The 24690-nt window shown below is 44.3% G+C and overlaps 1 protein-coding gene across 1 annotated transcript in view; it reads left to right on the top strand.

The window, feature by feature from the left end:
- Positions 1-24690, top strand: part of Gab2 (GRB2 associated binding protein 2) — a 127849-nt gene that overhangs the window by 80988 nt on the left and 22171 nt on the right. The window contains exon 2 of the mRNA XM_057756358.1: positions 9061-9361. Within this exon, the coding sequence (XP_057612341.1) occupies positions 9061-9361 (301 nt within the window). The remainder of the gene's footprint in view (positions 1-9060; positions 9362-24690) is intronic.

Here is a 24690-nt window from a genome sequence, read left to right as displayed (position 1 = left end):
CCATATGGAGAGCAGCTTTGTACTCACTACACTCATTCGCGATGTCACAGAATCTCACTGGAGGCTGATAGACGAGGATTTTTTTAAAGTCCTTCACCAGTAGAATGCCTAAAATGTGACTTAGTCGCCCTAAGTCCCAGTTGGGGTCTATTTTAATTTTCTGGTTGCCAAAGAGCGGTAGGAGGAAGTCATGACTTTGTTCTACACGGTTACAGACATGACCCAAAGGACAGAGAGGACCACATGACCTGTCCCGTCCCCCCCCCCCCCCGCTGGGCAGCCGAAGTGGAGCAACGTCCAGGTCGTCTGTGCCCACATCTGTGTCCCTGTGGTCTGGGTCATTGTGAAATGCTTTGTTTCCTGACTCGATTTGGGTACAAAAGGAAAAGAGTCACTTCTGTTTCATCAGAGCAAATGGTGATAGCTACTTGATGCTGGACACAAATTCTAACTTTATTGTATCTGTCTGTCTACTTCTTTAAGCTCGGACTCCTCTGCCTTGATTATCACTACTCTATTTATTTATTTCATGTATTCCTTTGGGTGTTTTTTGAGTTTGGTTTTTCTGCTTTGGTGTTTTGTTTTTGTTTGTTTGTTTGAGTAGAGGTCTCAACTGTGTTGCCCAAGCTAATGTTCCTACATCACAATATCCTCACGTAGGCTGCCATTTTCTCTGACCGTAGAAAGCTGTAGCAATGACTTCCTAAATAGATTGGGTTTGTTGTTGTTGGGTTTTTTACCTTTTGTTCTTTTTGCCTCGTATTTATTTTTCTTTCTCTGGCTCACCTTCCTCATTGCTAGATGACCACTATTTAACAGTTTAACAAGTAGGTGCACAGCACAATTTAACATTTCTTGCTGCTGTGCACTTTGTGGTGACTCCCAACACCGATAAACATAAAGCTTCCTAGGGTGGCTCTGAAGGCCTTGCGGGACCCCCCAGTTCTGCTTTCCTCCTTCCCACAGCCAAGAGACTCACGGAATTTTCCAAACCTGTCTTATCTTTCCCCGCGCTCAGGCCTTGTTTGTACCGTGCAATCTTTTCAAAGCAAAGCCTCTCTCCGTGCTTTAAGAGCTCCCAGCTCGTGTTTATAGTCATCCATTTCTCTCTTCTCTTCCTCCCTCCCTTTTCCTCCCTCTCTGCCTCTGTCCCTGGAAGTCTGAGTTCCTTTTTCAGGGTTCTGCTAGGATACTGTGTCTCTCTTTATGATACGCATAAAACCCTGCTTCTTCTCTGAGGGTTATACATCAATGTCTTATCTTCCTGGAACTTTATAAATATTTTAAGTCACTTAAAAGGATCGTTTGTGTCTTGCGTCTCCTCTTTATCCCACATAGCACAGAACACAGCTCATCTTTGTTCTCACTGACTACTTAAAAAAAAAACAACAAAAATTTCCACATATTTACCTTTTGAAAAAACATATTTATATTTTTTATTTGGAGAGGAGTCTGTGTCTGTTCATGCACATGTGCACTAAGTACCCAGAGGGGCGGGGTCAGATCCCCTGGAGCTGGAGTTACAGGAACTGTATGCTGAGAACCTAACTCCTGTCCTCTGGGAAAGTGACAAGCACTCCTCACTGCTGAGCCATCCAGCTCCTTATTTACTCTTTAAATATTTTATCGCTTTGTCATTTTGCTTTCAAATCCATGATTCATCTTTTGTGACTGTTTTGTTAGCCTGTTTGTTTTCTAAACGAGGTCTCTGTGTGTGGGCCAACTTGGCCCAGAACTCATAATCCTCCTGCTTCAGCCTCCTGAGTAGTAGATGTTACAGGCTTGTACCCGACTCCTTCCCCGGGCCCTTTCTACGAGGATACCCAGTTTCTCCAGCACCGTTTGTTGAAAAGGCTGTTTGTCTTCCATTCCTTTGCCCCTTTATCAAAAATCGATGGGAAGCAGCAAGATATTTCAGTGTGTAAAGATGTTTGCTGACAAACCTGGCAACCCAGATTTCATCTCGAGGCCCTACATGGTAGAAGGAAAGAATCGGCTCCTGCAAGTCATCCTCTGCCTTCTCCATTGCATTGTGGTACCCATACCCACCCCCTAAATAAACGTAATAATAGGAATACATAAAGATTAGTGAGTATATCATTTGGATCTAGTTCTCGGTTCTCTGTTCTGTATGTTTGTCTCTTTCCTCCAGCACACATAGTCCTGATTGCTCGAGACTAACAAACGTTTAGAACACTTGAAATATGCGCACTGGGGCTGGACATGACTTTAATGGTTCAGAGTACTGGCTGCGCTTTCAGAGAACCCAGCCTCAATTCCTAGCATCAACATAGTAGTTTACAACTATCCACGACTTCAGTGCTAGGGTACCCAGGGCCCACTGCTCTTTTCTGGCCTCCAGAGGCACCACGCACACAAACACCTGTTACACAGAATTATAAACGCTCATAAAATACATAAAAATTTAATACGGTGCCCTGATTCTGTCCATTTTAATCTTCTTTTCAAAAATTGTTTTATCTTTCCATATATCATACTGCAGAATAAACCGGTCTACATCAACAAACCTTTTCACTGAGATTTTTATAATTATTGTGGTAAACCTATATATATGTATGTATGTATATACATATATATAAATTTAGAAGATGTACTGTATTGATTCTTCTAGTCTGTGAACATGGTATGTCTGTGCAAACATCTAGGACTACTTTGACTAATTTTCTCAACACTATATGGTTCGTAACATTTATGTCCAGCATGCACAATGATTTGTTAGATTTATACTTTTCATTTTTAAAATGGTGCCTATAATTTTTATAATGATCCTGTGTGTTTTCTTCTTCTCTTTTTCCTTGTTTCCGGTGCTGAGGGCTGAACCCAGGGCCTTATTCACACTTACCACTGAGCACCCAGCCGGCTCCAATGTATGTTTTCATTGCCTATGCTGACAAATCCACGGCTAGACTACAGAATAAATAGACTAGATGTAAATAGATTTTTTTTACTTGTCTTATATCCTGTGACCACCATGTTCTAGGAAGTCTTTTGCAGTTATTTTTGGGTTTTCAGCATAAATAATCACGTCATCTGAAAACAGGACAGTTTTTTTCATTATCTTTTGTCTTTGTCCTGTTTTCCTGGTCCGTATGTTTCTTATGTGTGTTTCCTGCTTTGTTGCATGGCTGGAACTTCCAGCATGGTGTTGGAAGTGATGCCTTTGTCTTGCTTCCAACCTTGTCGGTCTTTCAGAATCCACTATAACCTATAATATTAGATATTGGTCTTTTTTAAGCAACTTATCACATTCTACAAGTTTAACTATATTCTTATTTTCTAAGTTTTTTAAATGAATGAGTATTCTTTTCTGCATTGGTATAACCTTGCTTTCAGTTTTAGCCTTTCTGTGTGGTGATTATATTTGTTAGTTTCCGATCAGCTCTACCTCCTCATAATAAGCTGCACTTAGTTACCTGGCCCTTTGGGCTAGTGAATTGCACTTAGATCCATAATCTACTTTAATTTTTTTTCAAGATTTTGTGCATATGATAATGGCCCTGGGAAACTTTCTTTTAACATCGTATTCAGAACTCGTGTCCCATATTGTCTCTGCATTATGTGTCTGTTTCCGAGAGTAATTTTTTGTATCTGGGTCATGGGATTTTTGGCTAACGCTCCCAAACCCCTTCATAAATATTTATCATGTACTCTGCTCAGAATGGAAGGGGCACAGCTAAGGAGCTCACATCGTAATCCATATACGCTTTCGTTTTGTTCTCTCTTCTGTAATCCTCTTGCTCGTCTTTCTTATTTTCTGTTTTAAAAACTTATTTTTTTAAATTACACCTCTTAGAATGAATAAATGAATGTTCTCATTGAATAAAAAAAATGCCAGTACATCTGTGCTGAGTTCCCGTGTGTTTACACCATGCCAAGTACCTGGTGGTCACACCGAACCTAGTAGCCTCAAAAGACTTAAAGTAAATAAGAACATTTCAGTTGTTTAACTGAAATGCAGATTTGGAGAAAGAAATTCCTAAGTCCAAGGTATTAAAAGTTTGGGATTCAAAGTTCTTTCTGTATCTTTAGCATCAAGCACAGTGGTTCTCAACCTAGGGGTTGATGAGCCTTTCCCAGGGTCACGTATCCGATGTCCTGCATATGGGATATTTACATCACGAATCATAACAATAGCAAAATCACAGTTAAGAATAGTAATAATTTTTTGTGGTTGGGGTCAGCACACTTGAGGAACTGTATTAAGGGCCTCGGCGTTAGGAAGGGCGAGAACACTGTTCTAGGATAATGCCTGGGACATAATAAACACTAAATGAGTATTCACTGTGCGGATAGAGGTGAAAATATCAAGGAACAGGCGAGAGCAGTTATGGCAGAAAAGGGTTGTGCGCTAGAGATAGCGCTGCCCGCTGCCATGAATGCATCAGCATTTTGCAGCAGCCATTTATTGGTCTGGACTACTTCCTTGGAAAAAGAGCCTGGGAAGCTCTTAAAGTATCACTACAGCCAACCTCATTTTCTTCTTCTTGAGGTGTCTGTGTTTGTTCATGCGTACACCTGCACATCTATGATTTAGGGACAGCCTTTTCCAAAGAGACGGGCACTGAAGGGTGGGTACTTCAACTCCAGCAGCAGCTGGCCCAGTAAAACTATTTATAATGTACCATGGTATTTATGTACTGTATAGTATATACTGTATAATATACCGTATATATACAGTGTACATATAGCTGTATATGGCACCTGCTGGATGCATCTATACAAGTATAGAGTTTCACAAACAATGACCAGGATAAGATTTTTATGTGACTATAATCATATGCCTTTTATTTTTATTTTCCTCAACTTTATTATATATGGTAATACCTCAGTTTTCAATTTTAGTTTAATTGAAGGTTTATCAGACCTCACGTATATTTCCCTTGACCAAGTAAATGTCATAAGGACTTTATGCTAAAAAGATAATTAGTGAACATATTTATTAATTACGCTCTATGTGCCAAGCACTATTCTAAAAGTTGTGACTATGACATGGGAGTAAGGAGGTGTATTGGTTAATTTACCTTGACCAAGGCAATTATAGAGGAGTTGGTTTGTGCTTATGATTCCAGAGGGATAAAAGTCCATCATGGGGGACACATCGCAACAGGTGACAGGCACGGTAGCAGGAAGAGAAAGCTGCATCCACGTATCTTCAAACACAGACAGCAAGCAGGGAGATCAAACTGGAGAGGGGCAAAGCTGTAATCTGTCAGAGCCCGGCCCCAGTGACACACATCCTCCAGCAAAGGTACACCTCCTGAACTTCCCAGATGACACCCCTAACTACGGACCAAGCATTAAAATTTCGGAGCCTATGGAGGACATTTCTCACTCCAAACCCCACAGGAGGGACCGCAAATGAGAAAGCAAGGGTCTCTGTGCTGATGCTGATGCAGACCGTCCACAGGGCTGGGGTGAACACTAAGACCAATGGGACCAGGGAAGCCAGGCAAGGAGAAAGAGTTTGAGTGCTGGCAAGGGGAGAGATGGGAAAGCAGGAGTGGAGTCTTCAGCAGGGTGGCGTTTGGATAAGCATTTGAAATAAAGAATCAGGATGGGGACACTCGGAAAAGAAGTGCCCCAGAGAGAGCGACTGGAGTGGAGAGCCTGAGGCAGGTGTGTACCTGGCAGTGTTTAAGGCCACGCAGCAACAAAATGGACAAGACTGACGTGAGATCCTGAAATGAGACGTGAGGTTTAGGCCTACCGGGCAACGTTAGTCGAGTTTTTGTAATGCCTGAGATAGTCAACTATAGATAAAAGACAGAACACTGGCTCTGGGTCCAGTGCTCAGCACCATGAAGAGGGAAACAGAGGCTTGCTTTGGATCACGGTTTTAGAGGTTTCGGTTGGCCCTGTTGTTTTACGCTATAGGAAGGAAGTACCCATGACAGGGAGCACATGGTAGAGCAAGCTGCTTGTCTTAGACTAGGGAGCAGAGAGAAGAGTCCCATAGTCCCTTCCAAGTCATGCCACCAATGACCTAAGACCTCTCTCTTGGCCTTTTTTCTTAGGGATCCCAGAGCCTCCGAAACAGCATTACACGCTGAGACCAAAGCTTTGGAATCAAACAAGACCCAAACTGTAACCTAGGCTAACGGGTCATTGTAAGGAAATTGGTTTTCACTCTGAGTGGACAGACAATGTTTCATGTGGAGAAGTACCAGTGATTCCGATTTACATCCTACCCTGCTTTCTGGCCTCACTTTTGTGACTAGATTGTTGAATAGAATCATGACAGGTATAAAAATCAATGCAGTTGTGAGCTGGCGAGATGGTGCATTTGCCGCCGCACCTGGTGACCTGAGATCAGTTCTCAGTGGGCAAGTAGTGGAGGGGAGAACTGACCCCTGACACACACACATGCACACACGTGCACTTGCGCACACTGTAGCATGCACACACTTCATACCACAGACACATAATCACAATGAAATGAGGGAACAACGGGGAAATGAGAGATATTCTGAACTTGTTCACGGACAGAATTTGCTGATAGATGGAATGTGGGGTGTGAGAGTACTTGACTTTGACGCAGGAAGGATGTTACAGCCATAACTAAGATGGGAACAGTGGTGGGAAAAAGGAGTCTGAGGGATATTAGAAGGTCAAATTTTGGAGGTAGATAGGAGCTGTGGCAGAGTCTCATTTGTATACCACGTAACTCCGGTTGACATCAAACTGACAGCCATCCTGTCTTAGCCAAATGCTGAGACGGCAAGCGTGAGCCACTGTGCCTGGCTGGGAGTTCGATTTTTAACATATTAGTTTGAAATGCTTAATCATGGAGACCTTGAAATGCTCGATAATGGTGAGCTGGTATAGGACTCGGGTTCCTCAGATGGGGCTGTGCTGGGGGCTGACACTGGGAAATGGCAGCAAGTAGGTGGCTTTGAACCAGTGGTGGGCGTAGAAGCAGGCCATCTGAGAACTGAGCTTTGGAACACTCTAGGGCTTAGAGAACAGGAAAAAGAAAAACCAGCACTGGGATCTGGAAAAGCAATACCAAGTGGACAATTGAGTGTGGATGCCAGAGCCCACTGAAGAAAGCTTGTCAATGGAGGAGAGATAGGGAAGGGGTGTCAATTACAGACCACTGTAAAAGGTTCCTGAGAGATCACAATAAGGTCCAAGATGCAAGTTGGCATCACCTAGATCTTCAGGCCTTTGATGCGTTATCCCAGAGGTGCAGCAGGGAGCAGCCTGATGAAAGTGCCGTCATATAGGAGGAAACAGAACAAGTAAACATAGCACTACAGAAACTGCTTGAAGCTTAACTGAAGGATTGAAAAGCTGAGCCATAGTCAGAGACGAACGTAGAGTCAAGACACCTTTTACCTGTCTTCTGAAATGGCGGAAATGGTTCTAGCAGGGAAGGATGAAGCGGCTACCCTAGAGAGGGCACAGTTACTGAAGCGATGCTCCAGGGGAGTGAGGGAGCCTGTGCCTATGGAAGAAGGTTGCTATAAATTATCAGGAGAGCCGATTGCATTCTCCAGTACTGCAGAACGTGCCTGTGGAGGCAGGTGCATCGGTTAAGGTGGCATCAGATCTCTTTTGATTGTATTTTCTCTGAGAATGAGAAAGGAGTTTTGGAGGTGTGAAGAGAGATCAAAGGTTGTTGCCAAAGAGCACAAGAAAGTCCTCAGCCAGGCCACCAGGATTGTTGGGCATTGTGAGTGGCCCGTGGGAAGGCCCAGGGAAGCCGGTCTGCAATGAGCTCTCTTACTTTGCCCCCACCCTGCCTGTCATCAAGTGAGAACAGGCAGAAGAGGTAGGACATTAGACTTAGCTGGAGGTTGCAGCTTTGTCAAGGAAACAAGAGAAATGGAGAAAGAAGCAAGGTTGGGAGAACTGAACACTGGAAAAAAATTGAGGACAAGGATGAAAGGCGTGAAGTGTTGTAGAATTAGTTCAGCTTCCTGGAGGTTGAAAGAATCGTGATGGTGATTGTGATTATAAATTATTGACATTTATACCACTATGAGCTCATTTGTATTTAAAAATAACCCTCTTGGACTGGAGAGATGGTTCAACCGTTAAAGGCTAGGCTCACAACCAAATAAATAAATAGGGTAAATCGTCGTAGTGGTGGTTATGATTCTCATTTCATAAAGAAAGATTCAAAAAAGTAACTTAGCTGTGGAATCTTACAATGCATCTGCAGGAGAGCTTACACTCGACCTGAAGTTCTGCAGCTGTATTTAGTTTCTGGTTGTTTGGGGTTTGTTCTTTATCACTGCCTGCTGAGACTGCCAGGTTCTTGTGTCCCAGAATAAAGAACTGGACTAAGGACACAGGTTAGTGATAGAAACCACACTGAGAATGGAGTGGTTGGAGAGCCGGCACAGGCCCCAGGTCCTCTGACCTTGACAGTCTGGATTCTTTCTAGGTGACCTACAGCACTTTCCTTCTTCCTTGTTCAGAGAGCTTGAGTCTTGGGGGTTTGTTTTGCGGGGAATGCTCTTGTTTTGTTCCGTGTAGCCAATGGCCTGAAGTCCCCGTCTTCCTCTGTCAACTGGCTTCCTTTATATGGTAATCTCAATTATATACTTATCTTTTTTTTAGTATTTATTTATTTATTATGTATACAATGTTCTGTTTGTGTGTATGTCTGCAGGCCAGAAGAGGGCACCAGACCTCATTACAGATGGTTGTAAGCCACCATGTGGTTGCTGGGAATTGAACTCAGGACCTTTGGAAGAGCAGGCAATGCTCTTAACTGCTGAGCCATCTCTCCAGCCCCAATTACAAACTTTTCTGGTGGAACACAAACACCATGATGCACATGTGGCGGTCAGATGATAACGTTCATCCCGCGTAGGTTTTAGGGATTGATCATATCATTCGGTGTGATGGCGGGCACCTTTATCCACTGAGCAATCTGGTGGGGCCCTCCTATGATGACCTGAGCCTTTCTCTCCAGGCCTTAGCCTCCCGTCATACCCATCCTCAATCTGTGATATGCCAGGACCTGATAAAATCTTTGAAATTACATGACATTTTCTCCCTCTTCTTCCTGTGCCTCTGATGATTTAGGCCTGGAAGAAGCGCTGGTTTATACTGCGGAGCGGCCGGATGAGTGGCGACCCAGATGTTCTGGAATACTACAAGAACGAGCACTCCAAGAAACCCCTGCGGATCATCAACCTGAACTTCTGCGAGCAGGTGGATGCGGGCCTGACGTTCAACAAGAAAGAGCTGCAGGACAGTTTCGTGTTCGACATCAAGACCAGCGAGCGCACTTTCTACCTGGTGGCCGAGACAGAGGCCGACATGAATAAGTGGGTCCAGAGCATCTGCCAGATCTGCGGCTTCAACCAGGCCGAGGAGAGCACAGGTATGAGCGCAAACACAGCCCTTTCCAAGGGGATGCTGCTGAGACCTCGGTCCCTCCAGCCGGGAGAGCCAGCTCTGGTTAAGGCTTCGTTTTGGGTACAAGTTGTTTACAAATGGGGAGAGTGGAACAGAGTTGGCCTCATCTAGAGGGACCTCTGGGTTCTAATAATGTTCCGACAGGGAATCCAGAAAGGTCAGGGTCATGATGGGGCTAACGATATTTCAGGTGTTCTGATGCTTCTACCGTCTGTCAGCCCTGAACCATTTCCCTACCCCTGGTTTAGCACGCTGTGTCTTTCCACCTGTTAGCCGTGCCAGGGAAGAGCTCCCTTGGATTGCACTCTGGACCGTTTCTGTCTGCTATCATCCATCTCTTTCAGAACACTTTACAGTTTGCTTACTTGCTTCTTAGGCATCCTTTGTGGTTATTGATACATAGTCTTGTGTTCCTTTGTATCCATTTGAGGACAGATAACAGAACGAAAGGCTGAGTCTGTGTTTTAGCTTTGAGAGCCCTTTCTTAAAGAGTACCTTGACTTGTCTATGTTTTATGTGCGGGAGGGGTGTGAACACCCATCCATGCACATACAGCCGCCAACAGTAAGCACTGCTTATCACTTCTATTGCCCTCTACTTTAGTTATTGACATGTAAATACCTTTTCTTCTGTAAAATCTTCCCACTGATTTTAGGACTTACTAGCATCCCACATTTGTAAGTCATAACTGTGGCTCTTAAATTACAAAGGTTTTATGTCCACTATAGCAGCATCCGTTATCTCAGTCCCTTAATAAAATGCAGTGAGCATCTTCATGTACGTAATATTCTTAGCATTAGAAGGTGCAGTTACCTCGGTAGCAAAGTATAAAAGGAGACTGACCCAGATCAACTTGAATGACTTGCACTCTAGGAAAGCAGGGAAGAATGCATCTCTTGTCAAAAGCAATTCACTGGACTGGCAAGACAGCTCCGCAGAAGTGTCTGCTGCACGAGACTGACAACCTGAGCTCTGTCTCAGAGACTCACGGCAAAAATAACTAGCTCACAAAAGTGTGCCCTGACCTCCAACTCCCTGTAGCATCCATACTAACAGGAATTATTAGTTTATTGTCACTCTTGATGGTTCTGGAAACTAAGCACAAGCCCTTTGGGTCTAGGTAGGAACTCTGCTACTCAGTTGTACCCCAGCCCTTATCCTTTTTTCTACAAAATGAATGCAGTTTACACAGATCTAGAAATAGTTCAGAGGGTCTGATTCTTCATGTGAGTGCAAGTAAAGACTCCAAAATGATAACCTGCTCTTTAAGTAAATGATACACAGGTGATAATTCAAGTTTATTACCCATAAATCACAGAAGACAGTTCTATCTATCCCTTCACGTACTATCACCCATTCAAGAAGATGTGAGGTTATATTTACATCACTGAACTGATAGGTAATGAACGTTTTGCTAGTTTATTGTATAGTTCCAAACCATTACCATGTAATTTGAAACTGCCACAACTATTGATTGTTTCCCCCTTGGCAGCTTGCATAGCACCTTCTGGTACTATAAAAGCCAGTCCTTGGGCAGGAGGCTGCCAGGTCTTCTCTGGCTCAATTCTCCTAAGTTCTATATGTAAAGCATATGGAGTCTTCAGAAATAAGGGTTTATCTTCAAATTCTGGGAGGTAGACAAGGGCAATGGCAATCACCTATATTGTTTTATGAGTTTCTGGACTCCCCTGACCAACAATTCGACCCAAGGTTTCTTATGCTTGGTACTGAGTCTTTGTCAAATAAACTATGGTTCTCAGAGGGAAGCAATATCACCCTAGTGGCATAACTTCATCTAATGTGTACACATATGAACACATGTATATTGCATGTAATTTTAGGTAAACATAAAATATCATGTTCAGGATTGGGGAGATGGCTCAGCAGTTAAGAGCACTTGGGTTTCATTTCAAACACCCACATGACCATTAATTAACTAGCAATCTAACTCAAGACCATCTTCTGGTCTCCACAGGCATGGTGCACACACATACGTGCAGATGAAACACCCATACCGTGCTGAGATGATAGACATGCACCCAGCTTTTTAAATGGGTGCAGTCAACCCAGACTCGGGTCCTCATACTCATACCTGCAAGACAAACAGCCTCACTGAATGCGCCATCTCCCTGCCCTGTTTTCTCTCATCCTTGGGTTGTTCATTCTGTTCACTGTTCCCACTGCTATGCAGAATCCTTTGGTTACATTTGAAGTAAAAGTCAAATCACAGTCTCCTGTCTGTGAATATCCAGTCCCCTGTACCAGCTCTCAGGGAGGCTATCCTCTCTCTAGTTTATACTGTTGGTGCCTTTGCTGTCAGTTAGGTGGGTGAAGATACGGGTTTGGTTCTGGGATCTCTAATCTGTTCCATTGGTCTGCTCGTCTGTTTTTACGCCAGTATCATGTCGTTTTGGTTGCTATGAATCTGCAATATAACGTGAGATCTGGTACTGTAATGTGTACCTTTGTTCTTTTTTATTTTTTCCAAGATGGATTTGACTATTTAAGATTATTTTTCTAGTTTGGTAAAGAATGTCATTAGTTTTGGATGTGAATTTCATAGGTAGTATTAATATTTTAATTACTAATTCTTCCAAGTTTTGAATATAGGAATACTTGTATTTTGTGTGTCCTCCTCAGTTTCTTCATTGGTGTTCTTTAAATTTTCATTTAAGGTATCCTGTGTTTTTTATCTTTAGAGTCTTTGGTGCTGTTTTGTAAGGTTTATATTGATCATGAATGAGATTGCTTTTATAATTTCTTTCTCAGTAAGATTATTATTAGTTATTTTTTTATTGGTGTATGAAAATCTTACGGATATCTGGGCTGGGAAGATATCTTAGTTGGTAAAATGTTTACTTTGCAAGTGTATAAACACATTTTTAGGCCCCCCAGAACCCACATAGAAAAGCCATGTGTGGTGGAGCATGCCTGTAATTCCAGCAGTGCCTAGATAGGAGGCTGAGACAGGAGGCAGCTTGTTGGCAAGGTGGTCAAGCCTACTTGGCAAAGTTCCAGGCCGGCGAGCATCCCTGTGTCAGACAAAAGGTAGGAAAACACCTGAAAATTTGTCCTCTATCCTCCACACCTGAAATACTTGGGTGGGAATAATAAATTCTGGGTTTTGTAGCGCTTTGGGGTGACCTTAATTCATAGTAATATGTCATGTCGTCACAAATAACTAGAAGGAGGGGCATTTAAAGACTACAAATATAAAGGAATGATAAGTAGATGGAACTATTGAGCGTCCCAATCTTATCAGTAAGTAAGGGATGAGAACAGGCAATGTGCCCGGGTCCTGCATGGCTAGCTTAGCCCCGGAAATAACAACACAGAAACTGTATTCATTTAAACATTGCCTGGCCCATCATCTCTAGCCTCCTATTGGCTAACTCTCACATCTTAATTAACCCATATCTAGTAATTATGTATCACCACAATGTCATGGCTTACTGGGAAGATTCTAACCTATGTCCATCTTGGGCCAGAGCTTCATGGCGTCTGCCTGACTCTGCTTTCTACCCAGCATCCTGTTCTGTCTACTCCGCCTACCTAATTTTCTGCCCTATCAAAAAGCCAAGGCAGTTTCTTTATTTAACCAATGAAAGTAATGCATAGACAGATGACCCTCCTACACCAGATGACAGATAAATGACTATTTTGTCATCAACAGCTTTTTCTGACTCTTTAAGTGTTTGTTCACTAATAATAACAAATTCCCTTAACACCAGGCGTAGTGGTACAAGACGAGAACCTGGGAGACCGGCAGGAAGACTGAGTTAAAAGTCAGTCTGGCCTATATTGAGAATTCAAGTTCTCATAGGCTATACATAGCAATACTGTCTCAAAAAGAGAATGGAAATGAAAAGTAAAATAAAAGATATATTCCCTTATTCCTTAAGTTTTGTTTTGTTTTGTCTGAAACAGGATCTCAAGACGTGGCTTAAGTTAGCCTTGAATTTACTCTCCAACACTGGCCAGCCTCCAGCTCTCAGACCCTTCCTGACTCAGCTCCCCAGTGTTGGGATCAGGCAGGGGCCACCATGCTCAACTCTAGTTTCTAGGCATCATCTTTGTTATTTTAACACAGATACTTATTCTGTCACCCTACCTGGCCTCAGCCTTCCAACTGCTGGGATGGCAGACATGGCTGTCACACCTCCGTTTAGCTTCCTTTTGAAGGTAGATTATTTTATTAGATCTCTAGTGATTTCATTACAGAATCATAGTTGTCTCGGATAGAGTCGAGGTTCTTTTTGAGACCATTATAAGAAAAGCAATGGCTTCTCTCCCTTCTCACCAGAGTCTCTAGTATGCTGCAAGCTCAAGTTACATAGTGAGTTATGTTCTAATTAAGTTTTTTCTTTTTCATTTATTACTGTTGTGGGGGAGGGCACATGCCAACTTTGAGTTGGTTCTTTCTACCTCTATGTGAATTCTGGGAATTCAACTCACATCATTGGGCTTGCCTGGTAAGCACTTTCGCCTTCTAAACCATTTCACCAACCCTTCAGAAGTTAAGTGGATTATACCCGGAAAACCCAGGAAGTGTTCATAGATGAGAGCTGGGGCCTGGTGGGAAGCAGAGGTCGTCATCTGACTAGCCACTGTTTGCTCCAGCCTGTATCATTCAATCTCTTTATTTCTGTTGTCTTCCTTTTCTCGTGTCCCCTCCCTGCCTACCTCTCTGCCTCTCTCCCTCGTGCTTCCTTTCATTTTTCCTCCCTCTACCCCCACCTTCCTATTTCCTTCCCTCTTTTCCTATCTTCCTCTCATGTGATCTTGCTTTGTAAACCAGGGTAGCCTTGAACTCATAGCCCTTCCTGCCTCGACCTCCCAAGTGGTCAGATGACAGCTGTGGGCCACCACATCCACCTCCGTGTACAAATAAGGATGGTGTGTAATTTCTCCTTACTGGGTAGCGCTTTCAGATCGACAGCACTTAAAGACTCTTTTTGCCCACCCACTCCGGACCTGGGCTCAGTGCAGTGAGCTGCCCAACCAGTGGCAGTCCCTGCTCTCCTGCTGGGACCTGTGTCCTGGCGTCAACATCCACCTTAGGTGTAGAGCACCCTGAGCTGCCTCAACCTCCCCTTCAGCAGCCATAAAATGAAATAATTGCTGCCATGGATGCTCTGAACATAGAGACTTTAAATAAATCCCTACTAAAAATTAACAGTTATCTTTTTAGGTAGCAATAATCTCGGCCCACGGTCACACAGCTAGAAAGTGACCCATCCAGGATTCGCATTTAAGCTAGGGTTGACTCCACATTATAAAGGATAGTCCGTCTCTTTGCTCCTGAACTCCTGGAATAGGAGTATCTGGTAGAACTAGACAGCTTTTCCCCCATTGGCATTGTATAAGATTGCAGGCCCTGCTGACCCCGCCATGCCGGTCCCACAGCTGGCTCAGGTGTCACTCCTTATACCTCAAATCATTCCTGTAATCTCTGTATTGACTTCCAAGGCTTCAGTCCAGTGACCGATTTCATGAGCGTGCCTGTAGGCTGAGGGGAGGATGTCTGTTCCGATCCTCTCTCTGGGACTGGGTGAGCAAGGGTTGCCTGAGCCCCAACTTCGTCTCCTTCTTGAGAGCATTTCTGCTTCTCTGTGAGCCGTCAGACAAACCACAGTTCTCTGACTCCAGTCCAACTGCGTGGTCCCCAGGACTGGGCACACTGTACCCCATGAGGGGTCATCTGCTTGCTGCCTGACCCTGTACAAATCCCTCCACGTGGGTGCCTTCTTCAGGCAGACACATCTTTTCCTGTGTCTGCCCTCTTCCCTCAAGGGCTGTAATGGGATCCACTGAACGCTTCTGGTTTTCTCGTTCGTCTGGAAGAGCTTCTCTAGCAGATGGAGTCTGTCCTTGTCTTTCTTCAACTTTCATGCCACCCCCAGATTCTTTTTTCTACTGCTACCCTGCAGTTCCTCACATTTTCCAGCCAAAAACGTCTAGCGTAGAGCCTGAGTGATCAAGCCGGACCAGCAGTGGAGCTGAGTCTGAGTTTTCACATAGGCTGGGGGAGAGATCAGCCCGACAAAGAGCACCTCCCAAAAGAAAACCCGGGAGAATACTCCAGGAAGAAAAGAATACATGCCAGAAAGATTTCATATTGCATGTAGGGTCTATTTTTGTTTTGTGTGTGTATATACAAAATTAAAATCCCCTTCCCTCTATGATCAAATTTACCTTCAAAACTTCTCATAAGGAAGCAGATAACCACTCTGAGCTTTGTTTACTAGTAGACTCGGCTGGATCCTCACGCTGGTGGCCGTTCGTGGGCAGCTGTCCCTGACCAGATGTACCACAGACAAAAAGAACCAGCGTTCAGCAGAAAGCTTAGATGAATTATTCATGTGCTGAGAAATCCGCCAGTGTTAGGAAAGAAAGCCCTCACCCCTTTGAGTCCTGTGTACCCTCCCTCCTTCCCTCTTTCCCTCTCTCCTTCCCTTTCTCCCTCCCTTCCTCCCTCCCTCCCTCCTCAGTTGCTGTCCAGGACCCACAGAGCCACTCCGGAGTCTGGCTGGAACCCAGGGCTTCGGTATATTTGCTGTTTGACGTCAAATACATAACTTCACTTCTTAAGGTTTTATCATCTGGAAAATGGAAATAAAGCCTCCCAGGGTTGTTGGGAAGGGTTACCCCAGATGACACAGGGAACAGTAGGGACAGTAGCTGCCAAGTGCTGCGTTCCATACAGTGAGGATGAAAATGTCAAGTAAGATGTTTTCTCTATCTATAGAGCAAGATAAACAGTGTGACTTAGTATCTACCATTTTTAGAGAGCGTTCCTGTCAGCAAGCCCTTCTGTAGTCTCACTTGAAACTAAGTGAAGTGGGGGGTGGGCAACCAGCGCTATTCCAATTGCACAAGCGGGGACAGGGAGCTTTAGGATCATTGAGCAGCCTGGCCTGAAAGTAGGGGTGCTGGGGTTGAGCTCCAGGGCTTTGAGGCATCCTCAGGCTGCGTTTGCTAACTCCTTCTCATTTCTAATCTCTTCAAGACAGGTCTAGCATAGCCGCTTCTACGTTACAAAGTAGCCAGCCAGAAGGAGGAGCAGCAGGACGTTTCTAAGTCACTGGGAGCGGATGACTCTGCTGCTGCAGCGCTGTTACACATTAACAGCCTCTGACAGCTAAATTAGCAGACCAACGTGCTCTGTCTGAGTAGTCAGCAAGCCACTGTGAATGAATTTGAGCTCGGGGAGTTTAGGTCACCAAAGCCCCATTTTGTAACTGGTAAAGATTTTGAAATAAGGCCAAAGCTCCCCCATATCCTCTCCACGGAATTAGCTTTCCTCTTTACCTCCTTGGCAGGAGTTCTGTGGCAGTCGTTAGCCTAATTCTGGGGATGAAATCCCCAGAGTTTCAACTGCTTTTTATCTCCTCCTCCAGCCTTTCTCTACTATAAAATTGATGAGACTGTCCCCAGAAATGTTTTATAAATATTTAAAACCTCTAGTAATCCTTGAGTTTCCCAACTACCCAGCGGGATATTTCAAGTCTTGGATTCCATCTGGGGTCAGACAAAACTCATACGAATGATTTGGGAAAATAGCATCCTGCAGACAAATGTCTTCAGACAGCTTTCCCCTCTCTAGATCCCCTGCTCCTGCTGGGCAGCTGAGAATCATGGCAGAGCCACTGTCCCAACAAATGTCTCTGACTACCGTGTCCTCCCCCGCCACCCGGTGCTAAAAGTGGGTGGGAGTGTGGCGAGCTGGGCATGGAATAGGGTGGGGAGAGAAGAAGTCTCCCTTCCCTCATCCCTGGGAGACGTCTCTTCCCTGTTTTGTTTCTCTGAGCTCAGACTCCCAGCTTCTCTTGGGACCCATCTGGAAACTGAGAGCCAGTGTGGGAGGTGAGAGACAGCATCTCCCAGACTGCAACCAGCTGCTGAGGAGCAAAGCAAAGAACAGGGTGGGGACTGACCCATGCCCCAGCCCTGAGGTGGAGGCTGCTGTCTCAATCACCCACCCATTTTTTTTTCCACTGAGACAATGAGGAAAATAAACATCCAGACCAGTTTTCAGCCTGATCTGGGATCCCTGTGTCTTTTCTGGAAACTGTTATTCTAAGTCCTTCTAAAGTAGCACATCTCCTTTGTAAGTCTTTGGCTTATTTTTTTGTTTACAACTGGGTCTAGTCACCCCAAGAACAGGTCTTGAGTTGAATATAAACTCCATAAATCTTCATAGAACTTACTGCATTGTCCTGGAACAGGCCCCAGCCCTGACCTTCAAGGAAGTCCAGACTCTGGAGGAGGAAAAGGTGACTGGGAAAAACATGACCCCTTTCTCCACTCAAAACCTTGATCCTTCTTCCTGCTCTGTCTATTTATACGAGATGCTCCCCCTCACCCCCTAGCAGCCAGCATAGATTAAGTCTAGTGTTACCTGCCAAAACCCACAGACTGAGAGGTAGCAGCAGTCTGGTCCCAAATTCCCACCCCAGCAGCTTTGGATAGCTCCCAACTATAACTTGAGATCCCCTGCTCCCACACCCCTTGTTGCTATTCATAGAGGACTTGTGATTCTCCCAAGTGAAGGATGGCAATACTGTTGGTTGAAGTGTCAGAGTAGATTCCAAAGTTCTGTCTAACTTTCATTTTGGACCAGAGATAGAACTAGATTTTTGTATCTAGTGGTAAGTGGCATTTGTTTTAAGCTGTCTTCTTGAATCCTTGACAGTCTTGAGGCTGGATAAACATCCAGTTATAGATAGTTATTCTGAGGATTCTGGATGCCACAGGGCCTATAATGTGGTCACATCTCCAGGATCTACACCAGGAGATTTCAGTTTTGTTATTGATTCGATGCACAGATCTCACATCCTTCAACGGTAAACTAGAAGTCATTTAAAGCACTATTTTAAGCATTGCTTTTTAATCCAATCCTGCACGGAACACAATACCTGAAAAGGGAGAATAGGGTCGATGTGAAGGTTTCAGCAGAGAGGGTTAAAGGCTACAAGTGAAGCGGGACCTGAGTGTTCTTCTCCCTCGCTCTCCTGCAAAGGTTAAAACACGGTATGAAAATAATTAATCCCAGCACTTGGGTGGCAGAGGCAGGCGGATCTCTGTGAGTTCGAGACCAGCCTGGTCTACAAGAGCTAGTTCCAGGACAGGCTCCAAAACCACAGAGAAACCCTGTCTCGAAAAACCAAAACAAACAAACAAAAAAAAAAAAGAAAGGAAAGAAAATGATGCCTGCGGCAGAGACCCAAAAGCACTGACCTTTAGGCCAGGTCTAAGCTAAGAAAACGTTTTATCGGTCAGCAACAGAATGGAAAACACCAAGAGTAGGGCAGAGTCGATTTTATGAGACCAAGCATGGCCAGACTGTCGGGCTTCTTTATCCAGAGCCTCTCCGTGCTCACATGCGTGTAACACACTCTCTTGTGTGCACATAAAGTCACAGTCCTACTAGATGGTGCTTTCCCCATAGCTGACGCCAGTAAAAAATGGCACCCCAGGTGGGCGGTGGTGGCGCACGCCTTTAATCCCAGCACTCAGGAGGCAGAGGCAGGAGGATCTCTGTGAGTTCGAGACCAGCCTGGTCTACAGAGTGAGTTCCAGGACAACCAGAGCTGTTACACAGAGAAACCCTGTCTCAAAAAAAAAAAAAAAAAGGGGGGGGGGGTGGAGCCCCAACTTGATATACCATGGCTGATTGATATCCATGGGAGGCTGCTTTTTCCGAAGAGAAATGGAAGAGTAGAATGGTGTGGGGGATACTTGCAGGAGACGAAGGAAGTGAAACTGTGGTCAGGCTGTAAAAACAAAATAAATACAAAAGGAGCAAGAAATTATTTAAAAAAATCAAAACCAGCAAATAAACACATAAAGTGGCAGGCCCATTTTTAAATGGCACAGAGAGGAAAAGCAGGCTGTGCTCTAACTCATCAATAGGATGGGACATTTGGAAACAGTGCTTTAGTGGGCCCAACTAAGTGTCACGAGGACCCGGTCCCTACCTCGGCTTCTGCAGTGACGCCCAGACCTCTGACTGCACCATCAAGTTCAGTGCGCACACACCACTCCAGCATGACATCCGTGCTCTGGGGGAGCCTCCGTCCCTGGGCTGAGTTCTGGCCCTGTCCCTCTGCTCCAGTTAGGATGAGCCCTGCGCTCTTCAGCCTAACCTAGGATGAACCTGTCCTGTTTTTAATGTCATTCTCATAGAGCAGCGTCTTCCCAGACATTAAGTCATTGCCCAAAGCCTCACTGCCCACTGGAAGGTGTCTGGGTTTTCCAGTGGTGTCTACCTGAATTTCTGAAGAAAATCTGCTTCTGCTTCCCCTGAACCTGTTTCCTCTTCCTCTTGACCACTGCAGCCCGCAGTGTTAAGTGCTGCCTCTGTTTCTGTACTGTTTACTCATCCAGCCTCTGCCATGGAGAACCTGCTTTTTTATTCCCTCAGCCAGACTTCCTTTGTGAACCTTTTCATAGTTTGGGTTTGAGAAACATGTACCAGAGGCTAGTCTTGAGCTCAGATTGACTGCCTCAGTTTTTCAAGTGCTGGGATTGTAGGCCATGTTTGACATGGACCCTTCTTGATGGCTCTGCATCCTTATTAGCAAGGTTACATACTATCAGTTGAACAAATTAAAATTTAATTCTTTAAATTATGTTTTTGAGGGGCTGGAGAGATGATTCAGACGTTAAGAGCATTGCCTGCTCTTCCAAAGGTCCTGAGTTCAATTCCCAGCAACCACATTGTGGCTCACAACCATCTGTAATGGGGTCTGGTGCCCTCTTCTGGCCTTCAGGCATACACACAGACAGAATATTGTATACATAATAAATAAATAAATAAATAAATAAATAAATAAATAAATAATTGCCGGGTGGTGGTGGCGCACGCCTTTAATCCCAGCACTCGGGAGGCAGAGGCAGGCGGATCTCTGTGAGTTCGAGACCAGCCTGGTCTACAAAGGGAGTTCCAGGACAGGCTCCAAAGCTACAGAGAAACCCTGTTTCGAAAAAACAAAAAAAAAAATTATGTTTTTGAATTTAGCTTCAATATTATGCACCATGTGGCCACTAATAGAGATAGATATTTTAATACAGTTCTCTTAAATTATTTAGCTGCAGTGTTGGGCTATAACTTTGAAAACTATCATTTAATCTACTTTGTTTTAAAACTTCTAACTCATTTCCAAATGTTGTTTTCAGAAATGCATTGTTGAAATAGGAAAGAGGCATGAAAAATTTAAACTTGCCGGGCGGTGGTGGCGCACGCCTTTAATCCCAGCACTCGGGAGGCAGAGGCAGGCGGATCTCTGTGAGTTCGAGGCCAGCCTGGTCTACAAGAGCTAGTGCCAGGGCAGGCTCCAAAACCACAGAGAAACCCTGTCTCGAAAAACTAAAAAAAAGAAAAAAAAAAAAAGAAAAAAGAAAAATTTAAACTTTAGGGTTGGAGATATGGTTCAGTAGTCAAGAGCACTGGCTGCTCTTCCAGAGGTCCTGAGTTCAATTCCCAGCACCCACATGGCAGCTCACTCCCATCTGTAACTCCAGTTCCAGGAGTTCTGACACCCTGTTCTGATCTCCAGACATGCATGTGCATATACATACATGTGGGCAATACCCATATATACATTTTTTTAAAGAAATTCTAATGTTATTCATAAGAGTTAGGCTGGGACTGAGATTTGTAGGTTGATTCTGTTTGCTTTATGTCTAAAAGCCACTTATGAGTGAGTGCATATCATATTTATCTTTCTGGGTCTGGGTCACCTCACTCAAAACAGCTAGCTCCATCCATTTTCCTGCAAAATTCAAGATTTTTTTCTGCTGTGTAGTACTCCATTGTGTAAATGTACCACATTTTCCTTATCCATTCTTCAGTCGAGGGGCATTTAGGTTGTTTCCCGGTTCTGGCTATGACAAACAATGCTGCTGCGAACACAGTTGAGCACAAGTCCTTGTGGCACGACTGAGCATCCTTTGGATACATACCCAAAAGTGGTATTGCTGGGTCTTGAGGGAGGTTGTTTCCTAATTTTCTGAGAAATCACTGATTTCCAAAGTGACTGTACCAGCTTGCACTCCCACCAGCAATGCAGAAGTGTTCCCTTTGCCCCTCATCCTCTCCGGCGTAAGTTGTCATCAGATTTTGGCCATTCTTTCAGGTGTAAGATGGAATCTCAGAGTTGTTTTGCTTTGCATTTCTCTGATGACTAAGGATGCTGAACATTTCCTTAAATGTCTTTCAGCCATCTTAGATTCCTCTGTTGAGAGTTCTCTGTTTAGGTCTGTACTCCATTTTTTTTTTTTATTGGATTATGTGATCTTTTGGTGTCCAATTTCTTGAGTTCTTTGTATATTTTGGAGATCAGACCTCTGTCAGATGTGGGGTTAGTGAAGATCTTTTCCCATTCTGTAGACTGTCGTTTTGTCTTGTTGACCGTGTTCTTTGCTTTACAGAAGCTTTTCAGTTTCAGGAAGTCCCATTTATTAATTGTTTCTCTCAGTGTCTGTGCTACTGGGGTTCTATTTAGGAAGTGGTTCCCTGTGCCAATGCGTTCAAGTGTACTTCCCACTTTCTCTTCTATGAGGTTCAGTGTGGTTGGCTTTATGTTGAGGTCTATGATCCATTTGGACTTGAGTTTTGTGCGTGGTGATAGATATGGGTCTATTTTCATTACATGTGGATATCCAGCACCATTTTATATTTTTTGTTTCTTTGTCAAAAATCAGGTGTTCATAGCTGTATAGATTGATATCTGGGTCTTTGATTTGGTTCCATTGGTCCTCCTGTCAGTTTTTATGCCAATACCAGGCTGTTTTCATTGCTTTAGCTCTGTAGTAGAGTTTGAAGTCAGAGATGGTGGTGCCTACAGAAGTTCCTTTATTGTACAGAATTGTTCTGGTTATCCTGGGGTTTTTGCTTTTCCATATGAAATTGAGTATTATTCTTTTGAGGTTTGTGAAGAATTTTGCTGGGCATTGCATTGAATCTGTAGATTGCTTTTGGTAAGATTGCCATTATTACTATGTTAATTCTACCTACCCAAGAGCATGGGAGATCTTTCCATTTTCTGGTGTCTTCTTCAATTTCTTTCTTCAAAGATTTAAAGTTCTTTTTATACAGGTCTTTCACTGGTTTGGCTAGAGTTACTCTGAGATATTTTATGCTGTTTGTGGCTATTGTGAGGGATGTTGTTTCTGTGATTTCGTACTCAGCCCATTTATCATCTGTGTAAAGGATGGCTACTGATTTTTTTTTTTTTTTGAGTTAATCCTGTATCCTGTTACATTACTGAAAGTGTTTATGAGTTGCAGGAGTTCCCTGGGACCACGGGTGTTTCTTCCTGGAAAAGTTTAGCAGTCTTTACAAACTGTGCAAACCAAGGGCTTTTAGCCTCACTCGGTTTTGTTGCAAGCGCACCAGGATCCAGGCTCCAAATCTCAAGTTCCTTCCCCAACATCACACTGCCTCTCCTGAAGCCAGTGTTTTCCTTCAGATGCTTTTGTGTGTCTCCTTGTTCCCTAGGGGAAGCTAGAGCTCTTAGACTCCAAGCATCACATCCAAACTGATCAGTTTAAGCTATTGTTCAATTAATCCCATGGTGAATGATTCTCAGTGAGCTCCCTCAGTTCTGGAGTTTACACCAGTCGCCGGCTGTCTTAGAGTCGCTGAGAAAGGAGCAAAATCTCCACCTGACAAAGCTGGTTAGCTTTAAGTATTTATTGTTAATGTTTTTTTATATATATTTTCATGGAAAGTTTTCAAGGTTCAAAATGCATCCCTAAAATCTGAACTTATGGTACTTACTGGATGGACTGATCCCCCCCCCCTCGGGAATGTTAATGGTTTCCCAGGGTTCCTTAGGAGGAGGATGGAAGTACTCCCTTGAATATAGATGAGGGCTTTGCTTCTGCGGCAGGAATCAAGGACAAGCTCCACCCCTTGAGACCGGCCTGAGATTGCTAGTGTAGTCCCTATGGCGGCTGCTTGTGACTCAGAAATGACAAGAGTGTTTCATTCTAGTGGCTGCAAACATGTGTGGCCTTGGGTTCCACGCCCAGCACTCTCTCCCCGCCCTTCCCCCCAAACCAGCTTTATTTCAAGTATGAGCGAACACTTTGAGGGGACTACCTTTCAACAGGGACCCCTAACCAACCCAAGTTCCCAAGAAAGGAAGAGGTGAAAGGTGGGTGTGCTTGGTAAGGTGACAACAGAGCTTGCTGACCTGATCACTCGCGAATGAGCAGGACAGCACCTGCCTAAATACAGACTCATTGTCCAAAGCCAGAAGCATACACAGCCCAGCAAATATCACACAGTGGGAACAGCTGCTTCCAGCCCGAGAGAATTTGGAACCTGGGGCTGTTCATTCATTCTGCTGATCCCAGGGAGGGAAAATTCTGACCGAACGGATTTCTTATCGAAACCCAGGCTTTTGCTAGGCCTGGAACACAGTGCGAAGCATCGTTAGAGAAACAGTGATCGGGATCCTGACTTGTAAGGCTTGTAGTCTTGTTTTATGTGGCAGGTTTGTGAATTCCCAACTAAAATCTGAGGCGAAACTAAGGCATGACTGACCCTGGCTAGAGGCCTGATGGAAGGCATTTGTGTCTCTAAGGGGGCTATTCTGGGGCAAAGAGTCCTCTAAGGACGAGTAACCAAGAGCCAGAGCGCCAAGCTATAGCCACTCTCTGCCTTTCCTCTGTGCATTTCCCAGAATCAGTCTCCGCTAATACATACCTCAGGATTATATGCGCCAAGGTCAGGATGTTCTGACTTGGCTGCCCCAAGCGCTGAGATGTTCTTTCTTGGATTCTTCCACGGAGGGGGTGAGAGAGCCGCACTCATAGGAAGGTCTCCCGGGCTCTCATGCTGTCTCCGCCACCTCTCAACTTCCTTTGCTTTATGACGACTGTAGACACTATAAGACATATTTTTGAACATGGAGAATTATTTATAGTGGTCTTTAAGTTCCTTGAATGGTGGATGAAAGCTTTGGGGAGGACAAACAGTGGTAAATGAACTGGGCTCCAGGGAATCTGCTGTTGCCACCGGGTAAGGTTGTCTGTTCAGTGGAGCCTTTTGTCTGTTTGTCCTCATGGTTAGAAATTTCTCCCTAGTTATGATATGTATGGAAAGACTATGAGAATTATGCCTTTGTCAATTACATCGAGCTTGTGGTTGTGAGTTCAAATGACCTGGAACTGTCAACCCAGCCTCGCCCTTCCCTCTTGTCTAACCCGTCTGTTTTTCTAGTGAGCTTTATCATAGGAGCATCTGCTCTTAGGATCCTCTACCTGTTCTGTCTTTAAAAC

This window comes from Chionomys nivalis, chromosome 23 (genome assembly GCF_950005125.1).
Source record: "Chionomys nivalis chromosome 23, mChiNiv1.1, whole genome shotgun sequence".
NCBI classification, from domain to species: Eukaryota; Metazoa; Chordata; class Mammalia; order Rodentia; family Cricetidae; genus Chionomys; species Chionomys nivalis.
This window is presented reverse-complemented; position numbering and strand designations above follow the sequence as displayed.